At 36.5% G+C, this 18,709-nt stretch overlaps 1 protein-coding gene across 2 annotated transcripts in view; it reads left to right on the forward strand.

The window, feature by feature from the left end:
* LOC133519039 (band 4.1-like protein 4) overlaps positions 1-18,709 on the forward strand; it is a 92,231-nt gene that overhangs the window by 63,892 nt on the left and 9,630 nt on the right. For both annotated transcript variants that reach the window (XM_061852906.1, XM_061852907.1), the window contains exons 6-9: positions 12,972-13,092; positions 14,961-15,048; positions 15,434-15,586; positions 17,253-17,407. In XM_061852906.1, coding sequence (XP_061708890.1) covers positions 12,972-13,092; positions 14,961-15,048; positions 15,434-15,586; positions 17,253-17,407 — 517 coding nt within the window. The remainder of the gene's footprint in view (positions 1-12,971; positions 13,093-14,960; positions 15,049-15,433; positions 15,587-17,252; positions 17,408-18,709) is intronic.

Consider the following 18,709-nt stretch of genomic DNA (forward strand, 5'->3'; position numbering starts at 1 on the left):
TAAAATCCGCAATCGTTGTAATAAAGGTGTTATTAAATTGTCACCATATGAATTAAACCTTCCAAAATGGGAATAAGTCATTGATAACTCCAAATCCTTTATTATAAGAAAATTTATGACAAAATGGATCAGGATCACCTATGAAAATTTTATGGGTTTTCTAGAGCACGACGAGAAATTCTCGGACATGAAAAAAAGGGTAGCTAAGGTGAACTTCGTGTCAAACTGGCATATAGCTTGCCACTAAAGGAATTTTTTGGCGAATTTCTCCATTGAACATGCTTTATAAATCTGATTTATGAAGACTCGCGATATGTCAGGTTTTTTTAGTTGTTTGCATTTGCACATTTGATTGGCTTCTACCAGTATTTTTGGATAAATCTGGAGAGGAGATAGACGGATTCTGATTAATGTTTCTGATTCCGTTTTCTTCTAATTTTCTGTTTTGAGTTTTGATTCTAATTTTCTATTCCGTTTTTTTAAAGGTTGACCTTCTCGTTGTTTTCTATCAGTAGTTCCATCTTGCCTTAACTTTTTTAGGATCCTTTGCATTGTTTCCCTAGTTGTTGCAAGTTTTTACAAGCTCCGAGGTAGATACGAGTACATCCTCAATGGATTTAAAGAAAATTAGTGCAAAATTAATTCACAGATATAAAAAACTATGTATTTGTAATCAATAACGTTAAAAAATCATTGTAAATGCTTTAATAGAGCTCTCCCCTTAATAAAAGGGTTATTCAACTTATTCTTGTCACTCGTTGCAATGGTCACCTAGTTCACTCTTATAAGCCTGGTTTTTATGGTACAGTCAGCGTCAAATGTTTTGTAGCAGTCAGAGTGGCTGCTACAAAGTGTATATATACACAAATAAATAATACACATAATAAACATATAATATATGGTGTACCGAACTATTTGGCTACTATGGTTGCTACAAAGTATTTGACGCTGACTAACCAAACTTATTTTTTATAGTTATACAGTCATAGTAATACAACTTGTCACTGGGTGCTAGTACTAGCGTAAGACAAAGGCAGTATGATTTTCTCTATCTATGTTAGAATTGAGGCAGTCCTAGGCCAAACTATATGTTATTATTGTCGCCTAGCTTATGGGACAGAAAAGCAAAAAAAGTAGATCCACCCAAGAACGTCTTCTGTTGTCAGTCGGTTTTTTGCTGTAACAGTTTTTTTCCAAAATTATATTTCACCTCGGAACTCGTAGTTCCAGAGTTTTGACTGTCAGTCCTGAATTCAATTCAAATTACACCAAGACGCGCGCCTGGACTTGTATTATCATGTTATTAAAGGTTAGATTTGAAAATCAGCGCGTCATCGTGATTGACACGAACTATAGCTTTTAAGTAAGCACATGAATATAGGTACCCGTTCGGTGTTTAGATAAGTTTGGCAGAGCCCGGGAGGCGTAATTTTGATTGTAATAACAGGGAATGGGTTAGAACTGGATTTGTTTTGGTTTGGATATGATCTGTCAGTGACAAAAGTCAACCAGAAACAGATCGGTACCCCTAGTGTAAATTTTATCGACAACATAACATGACGAACGCGTTTGCGTTAAGTCTCATTTTGTATAGGATTTTGAGTTTCCAAAACGTCCCGCTTGGCGCGCTCTTTCTAAATCCAATACAAAATGAGACTAAACGCAAACGCGTACGTCACGTTTCAAAATCGAATTTATTTACACTAGGGGTACTGTACGTATTTATAACAAATCAAAATCAAAAGATATAACCTGTTATTACAATCAGAATGCGCCTCAGGGATGGGTGATAGTTGAAAGCCATTCCTTGCGCGAGTGCCCTGGCGAGATAAGGCCAAGCTACAACAACGCTCGGGGTAGCCATTTATCTTGGGAATTTTAAACTATTTTACGTTGCTTTGGTTTTGTGTTTTGTGTGTTTGTCAGTGTTATTTACTCCTACTCTTATTTATTTTCATGTATTACATTTAAATTGATCGAATAGCCAAATGATTTTTTGATTAATTAATGGTCCTTGATTTGTCATTAAGACGAAAGTGGAAGATCCGCACGAATCACCTTTTCATACAAACGTAGTCCTGATTTTTCTCTCTGAACATTATTGAAAATATTTTGACATAAATAGTTGCATATCAATCACAGCTATGCCCCTACTTTTGATTTTTTTTTTCGATTTTTTATTTAGTATAGGAGTTAGAAGTATTTGAAATTATGTATGAATTTCGCCCTTTTATTTTAAATACGATTGTTTTTAATTGTATAGAATAGTATGTACGGATTACTACAAAAATATCGCTACTTAAAAATTATCACTAAATAAAATGAAAAATCCACATAATGTGCTGTTACTTTTTTTCTGAACCACTCCTTAATTTCAATATCTAGAGAGGAAAATGGTCTCCATTTGTATGGAGAAGCGGCCGTCCCTTTTCCTCTTAAGCACAAATCTAAATCGAAAATGAATATAGCACTAGACATGATTTTCTTTCGTGGATATAATGTCATAAATTTTATCAAACTAGTCGTGCCCTTAACTCATTCTTCACAAAGTTTCAAGTCATAAATTTTCCACGGAGCCTGAACACTTGTATTATCTTTTGGAAACTTGAAAGTCTAGCTTGAACTTATCACGGTTAATATTTGCTTTAAAGCCTTATTTTATTCATATCTTATCTTTACGCAGTACAACCCCGTTTAATATATCTCCTTTTGTCTATGAAACGAGATTTATTTATTTAATCGTATGGCATATTTTTTAAACAGAATACAGACAGCTATAGATGTAGATTCAGGGCAGTCAGCCACTTGATGGCCTCGTCGCTAAGGGTGATCAGGTCTTCAGGAGGTCCATTGGCATAACGCGTTATGGGACACTCCTCGATAATGTGCTGGATTGTTTGGGCAGCCTCTCCACAATTGCAGGCCCGGGATTCCACCCATCCACACCGGTGTTTGTAATGAGCACAGCGGCCGTGGCCAGTGCGAAACGAGATAAATAATATTGTTCACCTCAGTAGACGTAACACCATATAGAGCAGTTACGTCTTGTGCTTTTGACTCCCTCTCGCTACTGCAAAGATTCTTAACTATAGAATATTTCGCTTGAACGGGAACGGGACTCAAATAAATGCCGAACTTTACTCTCTTGTTGCAAAAACAACTATAAGTTATATGATTAGCAGTTTAGACATAAACATAATTTATTGGTAAAGAGGTATTACAGGTCAAGATTTCAAACTTATTTCTACACATCTTATATCTATTATATTTATATCAATGTAATATTAAACGATTAAATTAAATTAATTAATTATATTACGCTATTCTTTATAATCAATAAATTCTTGAAAAATAGAAAAGCTTTGTTTGACGAGCCAATTTTTTAGTTTTGTTTTGAAGGAACTAAGCTTTACCGCTTCTCTGAGACTGGCAGCTTGTTGTATACTACCGGACCAGCAACATAGACTGTCTTTCCGTTTTTGCGTTTATGTAGGTATGTGTATAATTTTTATATTTACAATTGATGTGTTCCACCGAAATGTTGCAAGCACCGAGACGATTTTCATAATAGAAAAAAAAAATTAAATGGCTGTGTTGTGTAATTTAGCCGGTATCACAGAAAAATAGGTACATCATATTAGTTTTATTTTATGTTTACTTCTATTGATGTATAACGTATTACCCTTACTCAAGCCACTCAACCTTTTAGCTAGTGACCAGAGTTTTTGAATTTCCCAAATGTTTTCCGAATGTTTCCGGTTTCAGGTGAACGGACAATAAATATGGAGTACATGGAAATTGTTAAAACCCCATGGGTAACCAACTGACTGTGTCTGAATCTACGGTTTATGTATTACTATAGATGGTTGTGGCGGGTGGATCAGTAGCTTTACCACGAGGTTGACAGTGACACTGACCTATACACTAATATATAACTCACTTGCACTAATATGCGTAACACGCTATCGAATATGTCAGTGTCAATCTCGAGGTAAGGTTAAAGTACTATTGTTTAGTGTTATCCGGTCTATAAATGCACAGTTATTAATACTTATTGCAATGTAATTTGGAACGAATGTCATGATTGTAATAAACTCCAGTCTTGTGTTAATAAAATTTCACTGCAATACTCACTCTCTCAAGTCTCTCAACACAATTAATTATGGTGGCTTAACAGGCTAAGGCGACAAAAGGGTGAGCCCTACCAAGATCCAATTCAAAACCGATATAAATAATTTGATTCCTACCGATTACGTAATTAAGTATTTAAAGGTTATTTTAGGGTAGCCTAGTAGGTAACTATTTTAATAGATCTGCCATACTCAATAAGTAAATTTTTACAAAAGTAGATTCATATTGATAACCTATCAATATGCGTGTTCTCTATTTGAGTAAGTATTCCAATTTTCTAATTATAATTACCATTACAACATCAAATTACGGAATGCAATTTACTGATTATACACAAACAAACATACTTCTCGGAGTACTTACATTTATTCTTGAGATTAAATTAGTACATATTTTATTTTCCTTAATTCTTTGTTGTCAAGTGCACAGTTCGTGGTCGGAAGACACGATTTTGAGTTTTCACATTATAACTATAAGTATCTAACACCATTCTCGCATGGTTTCTAAATCCTCCTACAGCTACATCTAAGGTTTCCTCTAAGTCATTAAACGTTTATCCTTACCTGATATTAATAACAGCTCTGTAGCTCGTTCTTCCCGAACCAATTTTTCAAAGGGCGCGTTTTTTACCTCGTCCCATTTAGGCGTAAGTGCCGTAAACAAGAGCGCGGGTAATATCGATGCGTTATTCAAGAGGTAAATGAGCCATCAGCAGTGGCGTCGTTTGCATCTAATCTCGGCCTTTATGCCACAGATTATATAATACGAGTATGAAGATGGTTATCCCGTAAGGCATTAATAGTCTGCCATTTGTACTATTTTTATGTGCAATAAAGTATAAATAAATTAATTATAAATTAAGCTTAAGCTAAACTAACAAACTACTCAAAGAGTTGCGAGTTGTTCCCGGCGCAAAGGTGCCCATCACACTCGCTGCGTTACCGCGTTGAATTGCGGTGGATAGCCTTTGTGCCAGGAAAGAACCCACGCGGGCATCACACCCCCTCTCGCTAGCTCTCCGCCCTATCTCTCTTATAAAATCCATATCCATATCCTTAAATTATATATTATAGCAGATCCGAAGGATCTTAAAAATAAACAGCCAAATAATCTACTTTTCCCGAGCCAAATCATACTAGGGTCACTATAATATTTTTCTGCCTGTGGGATCAGTTACATACGATTACCTATACGACTATCAAGCTGCGGCCTGGAGTTGCCATGAGCTTTTCATAAGGCGATTTGAGCGTACAATTGTTTGCCATATTATGAAATAAACATGAAGTTGTGGATACTGTAGCTATTGTTTTGGTTTGGAAATACATTAACATAAAACAAAACTATACATTAGACAAAAATATAAAAATAATAATAATAATTACAGTTAAGTATCTGTAATATTTTGTAATCTGTGCCTCGACCTTTGTGCCGCATCGCCGGCCCACGGGATACACCGGCGTCTCGTAATCGTGTGCAATTTGTACTAACTCCCAATTACAAGAAAGCGTTAAAGTTTACAAGACTTGAAATAACTTCATTAACAGAGCCACGTTGCCGTAACTACGCTGTAGCTGTATTAGATTGCTTAAAGTTCAGGATGCTCTTAGAATTTAAATGAAGCTGCAAAATGCTAACGATTTTTATTTAAATTTTATAATACGAGATTTTTTTAATTTCTAGAATCAAGTTATTACAGAATAAATCTTTGGAGTCTAGAGTTCCTTTTTAACCTACATCAGATCTTATGTTACCATATATTCATTGTGAATAAACGTTTTCATTCATTTATTCATTCATAGTAGGAAACATAAAGGAAAGAACAGCGTTTCAAACGCCGGTTTGTGTTCTTGACGCAGCGGTGTAACCCAGTCGTAAAGAGAAATTTCCTGATTTTCCGCCCTTTTTCACCCAAAATTACCCAAACCTGTGAGACTACCTTCTGGTGAGGGCGGACGGTTTCTTTATGAGATATTCTTATGCAGAAAAAAGTCGTATAAAAAAGTCATATTTATAAATGTCCGTTCATTTTTCTAAGTCTCAAAGTTTACGGTTTCTCGGAGACAATAATTTATAGTAAAAACGCTAAAGATACTGTTGTTCAAAAGTAAACAGAAGCGCATTTCAGGAAACGGCATCGAACAATTTATTACCACAGTTGGATGCTATAGTCTATTCTTAGTTTAGTCCCATATCCACGCGAGAGTCGCTTCTGCTTGCGAGATGGTATCGGCTTGGTGACAATACAGTGTTATTCTCGTAGCTCAACGAGAACACTCAAGTATAGTTTTGATCTCCAACTACACAAAGTTTTTACGGATATCAAGGCAGCAATAGCATTGGTTCGCAAGAGTCGAGCACTCGCTTATAGTAAACTGAGCACAGAGCCTAGTACTTCGTGCGGGCTCGTTCGCTCGCAACAAGTAGCGAAACACTCCTCGCATTAATCAACCGGGTAATTGCTGTCTGCGCCAAATGAGACGCTGTACGGTGACCACAATATGGATATTCCTGCTTAACTATAACGTAATAAAGATAATAAGCACTTGAAATGCTACATTTGAAGCTTAACGACCCCCATGAATTTTAAACGCTGTCGAGAACTTGAAATTTAAAGTTACAAGTTCGTGGAACGTTTTTATGAGTGAATAACTGTTTATTTAGGTCATCTATTAACACATGTGATAAAATCTCTATTTGTTTAAAGAAGGACTTTAAAATGTGGCTTCCGTGAGTCGTTGCGGTGGATATTCCTAATATCCTACTCGTTACGCTACCGCGGGCGAGTCAGGTTTTCGGTAGAACCACTGCAAGTGGAGTTCTGTAACAACTCAGAGAGCACACTTAAACTATTTCGGTTGATCCTTTTATCCTCCCGTGCTCGGTAAGCTATAGGAGCGACAACCCTGGACGGATGGGCGGTCCGCCTCTTGATCCATGTTCCCTCCACAGATCATTCACATCTAACGCAAAACAGATTCCTTTCTCTTCACTTATACTGATGGTACACACGATGGAAACCATCAGGCGATGAAATTCTTTGATGTCGAAATTATATTAGAAAACGAAACGCGTGGAGTGTTTGCGCTCATAAATTTACACAGATTCGATTGGATATTTTTGTTTAACATGCTAACCAATATTCATATCGCTCTTGGGGAAAATCTGTTTGATTTAAATGCGTATCATAAATTATTCATTCGAAATTATTCAGGTTTTCGATTTTTAGTAGGTTAATGAGGAAGGAGTTATTAAGTTTTATAGATTCGAAGAGGGTTAAATTACATAAATACCCTAAATAATAGATACTCTAAAATTACTCAATAGTGTATTTTTTAAACGGTCTATATACTTAATGTCTTATTGTAATTGTATTAAATTTAATTCCAATACTTACTCGTACTCAACCAAAATGTGTCATTTTCATGACATGTTGTGTCGTGTAAAAATCTTATTTCGTTGAGTTGAATTTGCATTGCCCTATTTGCAAAGTGATTTGTCTTAACTTTATTTCAACCCACATTAAATGTAAAAAAAGATACACGTGTATGCTTTCGTACTATGATCACACGTACCAGATGTGATGTCCGCAGCAAAAAAAAAAGATATACGGCGGGAAATGACACTCGGCTCGTCCATCCTACTTTTTCTGGAGTGTTATTCCTAACTTACTAAGTGCTGTCAAGTCGAACACACTAACCATTATATTTAAGACGCAACTGAGTAACGCGGCTTGTCGCTACAATACTACGATTAGTATTTTACGAATGTGTGGTGGCCTTCGCGTAAACGCTTTACAATCGGTAGGTACTAGTCTTTGAAAGGTAATCCATAGGCCACAGATAATGGATGGTCAAAGAGTGAGAATTGTATGGGGCAATGGGAATTACAAAGTCTGGAAGATTATTTATTTTACCGCAGTTCGCACGTCCGCTAAACGTGGTCGGTACTCGAAACGAACCATTAATCTTTGGCTAGGACCCATGAATATTAGGCCAACCATGAAGTGCCCGCAACGCTAAAACTATAAAGTGCTATTAACAAATATCGCTAAGTTACCACGTTTAAAGGTTACTTTAAATATTAACCCAAAGTATATTTTATTATAAAATATCAATATTTTCTATTTAGTTTAGTTTATAATATTAAACTATAATAACAACAGCACAATCTAAATGCGTAATTCAGTATAAATATCAGGCCCTAAGTTCTTGTTTTTTGCAAAGTAAGACTGTACTTGTGAAAAAAAAAACAAGAACCCTGTTTACAATATATTTAGCTGTGCTCGTGTCATCTCAGACTATGGCAATGCTGTAAGATTGACATAACCAACTGAAAGATGTTCATTTCACTCTAGTATATCCTCGGGTGTTGACTGTGTGTGATTTAATTTAAGCATCAGCTTAGCCGTTGCAAAAAGTTATTAATAGGAGGAGTGTTTAACAAGAAAAAAATCTTGAATTTAACAGCTAAAGTAAATGTCGCTGAATGCCTGAACGCATCTAGTTCGGCCCAAACTCAAGGGCGCGTTTTTCTGCGACGTTAGCCCTGTTACAGTTCTACGATTTATTCACTAGTTTGCTATAGTGATAATACTAACAGGTCAATTCGAACGTACGCTGACAACAGAATGATATTTGAATGATCTCATTTAGCTATCGTGCGTCTCGCTCGCGCCAATACATGTCAAGACAAGTACGACCGAATTGCAGGACAACTAAATGACATAATTTAGATGTCAGTGTACGTTCGAAATGGCTTCATGGCATCTTATACTTGCTTCTCAAAGCTATTCATCAGTGCAGTGAAAATAGATGGAGCCGGCGAGTTTCACTGCTAATTGTTATCTATAACGTTACTATATTTCAATTATGAGCCTAAATTCGTTAATAAACCCCACACGTAGCTCCTTGCGATATATAATGTCTGATATGTAATTCCAATCCCGATCCTGTGGACTCGTTCGAGCGATAACATATTAGGTACCTACGTAGATATTGGGATTTTCCATGATAAATTTAATTTGTGGAAAATAAATGGTTAGATTTTTATTTCCAGTATATAGTACTGAAAACAAGTATCCTTCTTAAAAAACTATTCTTTTTAAGTACAATATTTTATTTATTTCAAGAAATTTCCCTTAATAATTTACCAGTACCCCAGTGTAAATAAATTCGATTTCGAAACGTGACGTACGCGTTTGCGTTTAGTCTCATTTTGTATGTGATTTAGAAAGAGCGCGCCAAGCGGGACGTTTTGGAAACTCAAAATCCTATACAAAATGAGACTTAACGCAAACGCGTTCGTCACATTTTGATGTCGATTAAATTTATACTAGGGGTACAGAATAATGAAAACTTAAGTACCTTATAGAAACTATTTAAAAAAACGGCCAAGTGCGTGTCGGACAACGCATAATGAAGGATTCCGTACTACCTTCATACGATATAAAAAGCCATAAATAGAAGCAATATTCGTACCTATCTGTGCCGCACTTACGTTCTGGTAAATTTGATCAGGTTGCTAATAATTGCCGTGGTAAGTAGTTATGTATTTGAATTTATGTTCTTAATTTTGTTTAAATATATTTTTCGTACGCCCGGTTCAAAAGTTAGGGGGCGGAGTCACATTGTATCATAAAAATCTGAAGCTATTATTTACAAAAGTTATCTATGATGACTGATATACCTGATCAAAAAAGCTTTATTAGAATCGTTAAATTAATATAATTTTTGTCACTTTTACTTAAGTAGATATATTGCACCCCTAATTTTTTTTAATTCTTACCTCTAAATTAAGTAGCAGCTCATAAAATACACATATAGATAGTATTATATATTAAAATAGGAGTATATCTTATAGATTTTGAGAATAATGGCTGTGACTTATGGGCTGACGGACGGACGAACAGACACAGACAGGAGGACATGACGAAACTATAAGGTTTCCCTAACACTTGTCTTTATTAATAGAGAAAATACATTGCACGATTCATGGAATGGGTCGTAGTTGACAATAAAACCGGCTAATTTTACTGTGCTTGAGGTTACAGTTAGGCCCAACGAGTTTCTGATCTGAATGTTTATGAGAATGAATAAGCTGTATGATCTTATGTTAATAGTTCTCAATATTTTCTGATCTTATTACCTATGTTAACATTGATCGCGAAAATCTATCTACCGTGGGCTTAACACTCTGTAAGGAACGGGAATATTCGACCATAGCAATAATAATCGTGTTAACGAGCGTAGCTACATACATAATGTAAACAGCGATATTTAGTTAGATATAGAGTCCTTTGAATTGATTGAATTAATTGTTTCCGAAGATGGGGGCGGCAGGTCGGCGTTGTAATAGTGTTACGGACGCATCTCGTATATTTGTAACACCAGGGACAAAGACTAGAAAATAATGAAGATCGGTCACGATCGAAATACCTCTACGGAACTCAAAATATCCGAGCACACCTTAATGGCTTGGCTTAGTTTAAACACGAATAATAATACAACCATGAAGTCAACACAGAAAAAAAACTCTCTTCTAAGCATTTCCAGAAGTTAAGAATATTGAAACTTTTCTTGGTGATTTATATCGGCCAGAACGAAAATTGAAGGTGTTTCTTTCACCTATACCTATTATTATTGTTACGTAACACATTGTTCTGTAAGATTTTTTAGGTGAACTCTAAAGACTCCTTACAATCTTCTGTTTTTGTCAGTAATGTAGGTAAATATGGTAGATTCTCGTAAAACTATTGAACGTCACTGAACATTAAGCTTAGAATAAATTTAAAAGTGGAAAAAAAACTGTCTTGGGTGAGACTCGAACTCACGGCCTCTGGATCCAGAGATGAGAGAGGACTAATAGCATCGTTCGCAGATGTTTCTGCTTATTAAAAATTTGTCACTGAACATTTACGGAGGGTTATTCAATAGATAGTTTCCGATTAGGTTTAAACTCGTCTATCAGTTTTCAATAAATTACCATATATTTTAGGGACAAACTGTATGTAACTAGGTACAGGACACAGACCTAGTCAATTATCAATGCTGTCTAAAACAATTATACTGATACTAGACCTATATCGACCGGGATATTGACCGTGGGTACCTTTTCTATTGTTTTTTTTCTAACAACCACCCGCTATCTTCAGTTATCCGTCAAGATGCACGTAACAGCGTCGAATCAAAATATCGGGAGCTTAAAAACAATACAAAAGGTAATCAAAAATATCCCAATCGCTAGACTCGATTGACACTAACCGTGATTTATTCAAAACTGTTAATTATACTGATATCATTGATGATGATTGACAATTTTTTTAGGGTTCCGTACCCAAAGGGTCAAACGGGACCCTATTACTGAGACTCCGCTGTCCGTCCGTCCGTTCTTCCGTCCGTCCGTCTGGTACAACAAGGCTGTATCTCATGAACCGTGATAGTTAGCTAGTTGAAATTTCTGCAGATTATGTATTTCTGTTGCCGCTATAACAACAAATACTAAAAACAGAATAAAATAATTTATGGGGGCTCTCATCAAAAAAGTGATTTTTAGATAATGGTACCGAACTCTTCGTGCGCGAGTCCGACTCGCACTTGGCCGATTTTTATTTACTATCTCTGATCGTAACTATTTTCGTATCTCTACCTATAGGTATTCTTATAAGTGACGGTGCTCCAAACAAGGTATGTGTTACTAAAACGGTCTGTCGCGCTCTGAGCTATTTCTATCCACTTGTTTGAAGTGCTTCATTACCTATAAATGGACTTACTTACATGATACCAAGTATTTATGTGGTTTTATTAACCTCAGTAGTGTCACATGTGTACAAAGCCGACAATATTTTAGTTTTACTGATGGCGTACCTATATTTTGATAGAACGATATCTTAAAAACAAAACAGTGCAACGCAGTAAATCTAAATATTTATTACGTTATTTCAGAATTAAGGTAGAATGGTATAGGTGTACCACACACTTAAGCTCCAAACTCTGACACAACTGGAGTATAGTAAACTCAATAGTTTTATCTGTACCTATAGCTTGACTGCTTACTATTTAGCTTAACTCTTCTTATATTAAAACTTAACTATTTATACCACCCATCTTTTTTATTATACTACGTCGGTGGCAAACAAGCATATCTGACGAGACTGACGAAAAAGGGTGCTTAATGTGTTTGGAGTGTAGGTAAGTTATATCTAAGATGTGTCTATGTAAGTTTCTTTCTTTTTAGCCCAAACAAAGGGTATTAACCATTGTTTTATTACTGACTTGTCATTAAAGATAAACAGTGTTATAAATTTAAGCATCTCTCAAAATGTACCCGTCTAGCAAATAGATTGATGTAACCAGCAAACCAAAGGGTACTTTAGGACATACTTGCTCATGATTTATGTTAACTAAAATTTGAGCACTTACGTGTGAGTGTAGGTTTGGTTAGAAACGTGTCTCGGAAACATAATGTACTCCTCGATCACGATTGTTTATTACTGCTTGTGGAAGTGGAACGAAGTATAATGTGTGCATTGACATCTGTTGGAATAATAAAGAGAGGTCTGCGTTTAATGCCTGTTGGGAGTATTTATGTTTTCTAGTACTCGTAGAGTCGATCAATAAAGTAATCAATGTCTAGTGCTAGGGGAATAGACAGCAACACTATCCTATGGACGGTTCATTGCGTTTTCTGTACATAATAAACCATTATACAATTTAAAAAATCCTGTTTATGGACTGTATGGTATTACTATTTTTTTTTAATTTCTTAAATCAATATACACTACCAATTCAGCGTTCATAAATTGTAGTAATGTGTCATAATAATAATGATATTTATTTATACAGCGGAGCTTGGTGACTACGATCCCCGAAGGCACGTGCCTGGCTACGTGTCGGAGTTTCGGTTCCTGGCGCACCAAACCCATGAACTGGAAGCTCGCGCTGCTGACATCCACCGTACGCTCACGTGAGTCCATCCTATTACTTCTGGATAACCAAACTAAAAGAATGCGCGCGCTCATATGAGACACTTAATCCATTATTTCCTGATAGCGCCCTCATAAACCTGCTAATTACAAATACGATACGATGATCGATGAACGATGATACGATACGATGGTCGGTCGGCCTATGTTACGGCATAAGGACTGCGCCAAGCGAGACATGCACGCCTTCAACATCCCTGTTCATAAATGGGAGGAGCTTGCCGAGGACAGAGATAAGTGGCGCAAACTGGTGTTCGGCGGACGTAAAATCCATGATGAGGCTTGGTTTAAGACACTTGCTAGTAAGCGAGCCAAGCGTCATCAGCCCGACATCGACACCTGTTCGCCACGGACATACTACACCTGCCTGGCTTGTGGTCGTGTTTGCCGCTCCCGTATTGGCCTACATAGCCATGAAAAGCGCTGCCGCCCTACCTGACACTGTTTGAATAGTCTGTAATAGACTCAAAGGCCAATGATGACGATGATCGAAGTATAAGTTCGGGAGAATAAGAAAGTACCTATGTTACATTTTGACTAAAAATGCGTTTTAGTTTTCCGTATCGCCTCAATGAAAAGTAATTTATAGAAAAAACTCGTTTGCATAAAAATATTTTCTAAACAATTTGTCAAAACTAGTTTTTAATAAATAAACCAGTTCTAAACTAATCGATATTAAACTTTCGTGAGACATATTTAAAAATAAATATTAGAAACATGTCGCCAATAGCGACGAATAATTCACGTGAGTGTAACCGGTGTTATTTAAACAGTTAAAACTAGTTTTCACCGAGGCCTTACAGAAAACTGTTGCGATACGGAACACGTATTAAGTATAACCAGGAAAACGCGTTTTCATTAAAAACGGGTTTTTACAGTAACATCTATGTACTCATATAAATAAATAAATAAATATTATAGGACATTATTACACAAATTGACTAAATCCCACAGTAAGCTCAATAAGGCTTGTGTTGAGGGTACTTAGACAACGACATATATAATATATAAATATTTATAAATACTTAAATACATAGAAAACACCCATGACTCAGAAACAAAATTTGTTGGATATTTAATATCCATGCTCATTACACAAAAACATGTCCTTACCAGGATTTGAACCCGGGACCATCAGCTTCGTAGGCAGGGTTCAGTCACTAGGCCAAACCGGTCGTCAAAAACAATCATATAATACGATCTTTATGCGTGATTTGTACCTGCCTGTTACTTTCCAGTGTAACGCAGGCATAAGTAGCAGCAACGAAGTTCTAGACAACTGAACTAGAAACCTGCAAGTTTCTTCTTACGACTAAAATATGCAAGTTATGAGACAACAGAAAATCTTCACATGAAGTTTTAGACTTGTATGCATCTCACAAACAATGCTAACTACAAAAGCAGCTTGGAACAAAAAGACGCGTATACGGAACCTTGTATATTATGATCACGGCAAAGAGAGTAGCAAGTTGGTTGCATCGTCAGAAGAAAGTAAGTTTCAAGGAATTAAGATTTCAGAGGGAGCAGTTTCACGCCGGAAGAGTCCCCGCCCGCTCCGGAAATTAAACTTCGTCGCGCTTCTCGCCTAATTGAATGAATTTTTAACCGTACAAAGATGCAGTCTGCGGCCGAGGGCGCGTCACAAAGCCGCAATTACATGCAAATTACGTGTACTTAGCACCAAGTGCGGCCGCGACTGCGAACGCCGCGGGCGCCGTAACCAACTGATTATTCATTGTTAGACTTTCCAGAATAATGCCACAATTTGTAATAATTCACTTCAGCTATTCTTTATTATTGTCTTTTGTTTCTGTTACCCCTTTCGACTAAATTGCGTTATTTGTTACAGCGGCATTTCGCCGGCGCAAGCTGAACTGAGTTACCTGGATAAAGTGAAATGGCTCGACATGTATGGCGTCGATTTGCACCCTGTTCTGGTAAGATATTTGGCTGAATGCCTATATTATTCATACGAATAGCAAACACCAGTGTACGTACCTAAGTGAAATCTGGGTTTCAGGTTGAATGGAAATTTTATAGTGCAAAAGGCCGTCTGAATTCATAGGTAAATTATGCAACAAAATGTATCATATATTTTGTTGAATAATTTAACAACAAGCAAGGCATAAAAATGCCATACAAAGATAAATTTAAATTAACTCTACTTTGTTCGGCAAAATGTCAAAAACTACTTATCTTATAAAAAGCTTTATGGCACTAAAAAAAGATATTATAATCATAATCGTTGTAGACAATTCCATAGTTAAATGACTAACTATCATTATATTTTGTCGTGTGTACTTACGTTATTATGTCCAATAGGGTGAAGACAGCGTAGAATATTTCCTCGGCCTGGCGCCCAGCGGGTTGCTATTGCTGAAAGGAAAACACACCGTCGCTAACTATTACTGGCCGCGCGTCTCCAAGTTGTATTACAAGGGGCGTTACTTCATGCTTCGCGTAGCGGACAAAAATGTAAGCACTCATCTTTAATGTTAATTACTACGAATATTTTCCTCCTGCGACAGCGGAAGCGAAAAATCCGGCGAAAAACTTCACTAATTGAGAGACGAATAAATAAACAAAATCCTGAGTCTTGACCCCGTTTTCGGTTGGCAGCTATCTCATAATCGCGCAGTGAATAGTGAAGTGGTGCAAGACGTCCACCTTCTGAGGCTTCCTTGAAAGACATTCGTAGGAAGGCAATTATAGATAAGTCAGAGGACTGAGCGGCGTATTTACTGCGCTGTGGGGCGGCTGATAACCGCGCGCTCGCTCGCGTTCTGCGTCTTGTAGCTGGGTATTGGCCTATTTAACAGTTAAGATGATTTTTTTTTCTATTCTATATTAAACGTGTAATTCAATTCAATAATTTTAATTCAGAAAATAAATGCTATACATTAAAATACAATATAAATTAAAATTAAAATTAAATATGTTAGTAACAATGGGTAAATCCTTAAGAAACTATGTTAGTAATGTATGCTCCTAAGTTAAGTGTTTATGGTATAAACATTATAAAAATTACATGTTCTTCAAAATAGTTTAGCGTACGCGCGTAGCGTAGCGTACGAGTATGTTCTTTGATAATTTTTATTGTGTTTTGTATATAATGATTTCTATTTAGGATGTCGTGCTGTTTTGGACTTAATAGGAGAAAACACTGACAATGAATTTTCATATATATATACACGGTTTTTTTTTAATCCGTTAATTTCAAGGGTGCATTCCTAAGCTTAAATTAAGTAACTTTCTCAAATAAATCGGTATTCAAGCTAACTCTAATTTGGAGATAATCAATAATTTACTTTTATCTGGTAAGGCCCCCACGAGCGTGTACAACTTCCCTTAGGGCCTGTTACATTTGAGTTTATACATATTACATTCGCTACTAAACGCAAGTACCTACTATATCGGACAATCGCTGTTCGAAATGTCATCGATATATCATAGTTTTCAATTGTTTGCTGGATTTAAATATAATATAAGGACCGTGCGCGTTGGAGGGTCTGCCATCTTGTGGCCTGAATCGGAACAATAAACATGTAAATTTACACGTCACGTGTTTTGTCGTGCATGGTAGGTTCTGCCATCTTGTGGGCTACATTGGAACAATAAACATCAGATTTACGCCTCGCGCCAAAAATCTGACGGCTCCTGTGCTGCCTCCTATAGTTCATGCACGCTTCCTATCCGTGTTACATTACAACAACGCTATTATTACGAAGAATAAAAATAAATGAAAATATGCCCTATGCCATTCAGTTTTCTTACACCAAACCACCATACCTCGAAGTTAAGGGAGTTTATAAAAAACGTGTAAATAACGTACCTCCCATTACGTTACCTACGACATACAACGTTTATGGACCACACCATTAATAAAATGTTCGTAAATTATACCAAGTCTGGGTAATCATTTACATAAATAATTGTTAAGTTTGTTTCCTTTTTTATGGTGTTTCTTGTTTATAACACATTGAGTACCGGGAACCCGCTCGGCGGGTTCTCTGTTCGTAGTCGCTTTCCTCTACAATGCGGGAAAACTCTGGGATCGGCTACGAGTGTAGCGCTACGAAAACGTTGGTAGCCAATGTGTTAAAAAAATACATACCTATTATAATTATTTATCGTTCATCAGAATGAGACGTCAACATACGGCTTCGAGTCTCCAACGCGGTCGGCCTGCCGGCACCTATGGCGATGCTGCTCCGACCACCACGCCTTCTTCCGCCTCCAACAGACTTCGCCAGCCTCCGCCGACATCTTTGCGTTAGGAACTCGGCTGAGGAACAGGTTACAAACAATCCTAACATTAACTATAGAATGAGACATCAACATAGGCCGACCGCGTTGGAGACTTCAAGTAGTCCAAGCAGTCATGGAGTCTCCAACGCGGTCGGCCCGTCGACACCTAAGGCGCTGCTGCTCCACCACCACGCTTTCTGTCGTGCGCAATGATCATTTCTTACCTTTTATAGGCCTGAATTATTTTCCTATTAGGCAGGAAATCGTTTCTCTATGTGCCTCCTTCCTATTAAAATGTAATTATATTATATAAATAAATTAAAATTATATATCCAGTTTATTAATACAGAACTATGAGTGAAATATCTAACTCCTTTAATTAGGTAGTGGTAACCATTAAATATTGCTTTGCGACGAAGTGGATTGCGACGATAGTTAGTCTTAATTTACATTTTAGGACGTGAAAGATCAGATGTCAATAAATATGTCCAAACTAAAAAAGTAAACACGTATAACTTTAAAAAAACCTGCTTCAGCTCAAGGAAAAACTAAGTTCGTAGCAATAACTGTCTATCAGATCAGTCTGATAGATATTATAAATTCCTTATTGAACTTCCACGTCCCGTAGTTTTTACACTTCGCTCTCGTAGTTTTTACTTGTTGAACTTTTCAACAATCTTTTGAAGTCGTTTCGCACCTCTTATTTTATATCAATGGAAAATAGAGCTGCATGATTTATTAACAGGGGTCGGACAAAAAGTGCGAATGACGTCAAACCACTTATAGGATGATTTCAAATAGTATTTTTGATTTTCATAAACAATTATCACGTATCATTTATCAATCTCTTTATTGACCTCTTTATTAAACGATATCGCCACTTGAAAAGAGTAAGTACGTTTTTGACTGACACATTGTCAATCAGATGAACAGTCAGCGTCAAATACTTCGTAGCAGTCAAAGTGGCCAAATAGTTCGGTACACCATACTAAATATATGGTGTACCGAACTATTTGGCTACTTTGACTGCTACGAAGTATTTGACGCTGACTGAACAATAAATTGACTTCGTTATTGTTTAGCTATTGTATCCTCACGATTATATTTAGCTAAAATTTATATTTACTAATATATAAGAAAACGCTCTAAAATGTCATCTTTACTCGAATATTGTGGCAATTTTCCGTTTTTGGAGGTACGTGACAAACACGTATACTGCTAATCTTACCTACTGTTCCCACTTTTGACTATTAAACCTATTTATCTGAGGATCCCACAGACTTGTTCTAACTAATTTCAAATAATTATACCTTATGGTAACAAGTTTCGTGAAATTTATTTTATTCACTA

This window comes from Cydia pomonella, chromosome 6 (genome assembly GCF_033807575.1).
Source record: "Cydia pomonella isolate Wapato2018A chromosome 6, ilCydPomo1, whole genome shotgun sequence".
Lineage (NCBI taxonomy): Eukaryota > Metazoa > Arthropoda > Insecta > Lepidoptera > Tortricidae > Cydia > Cydia pomonella.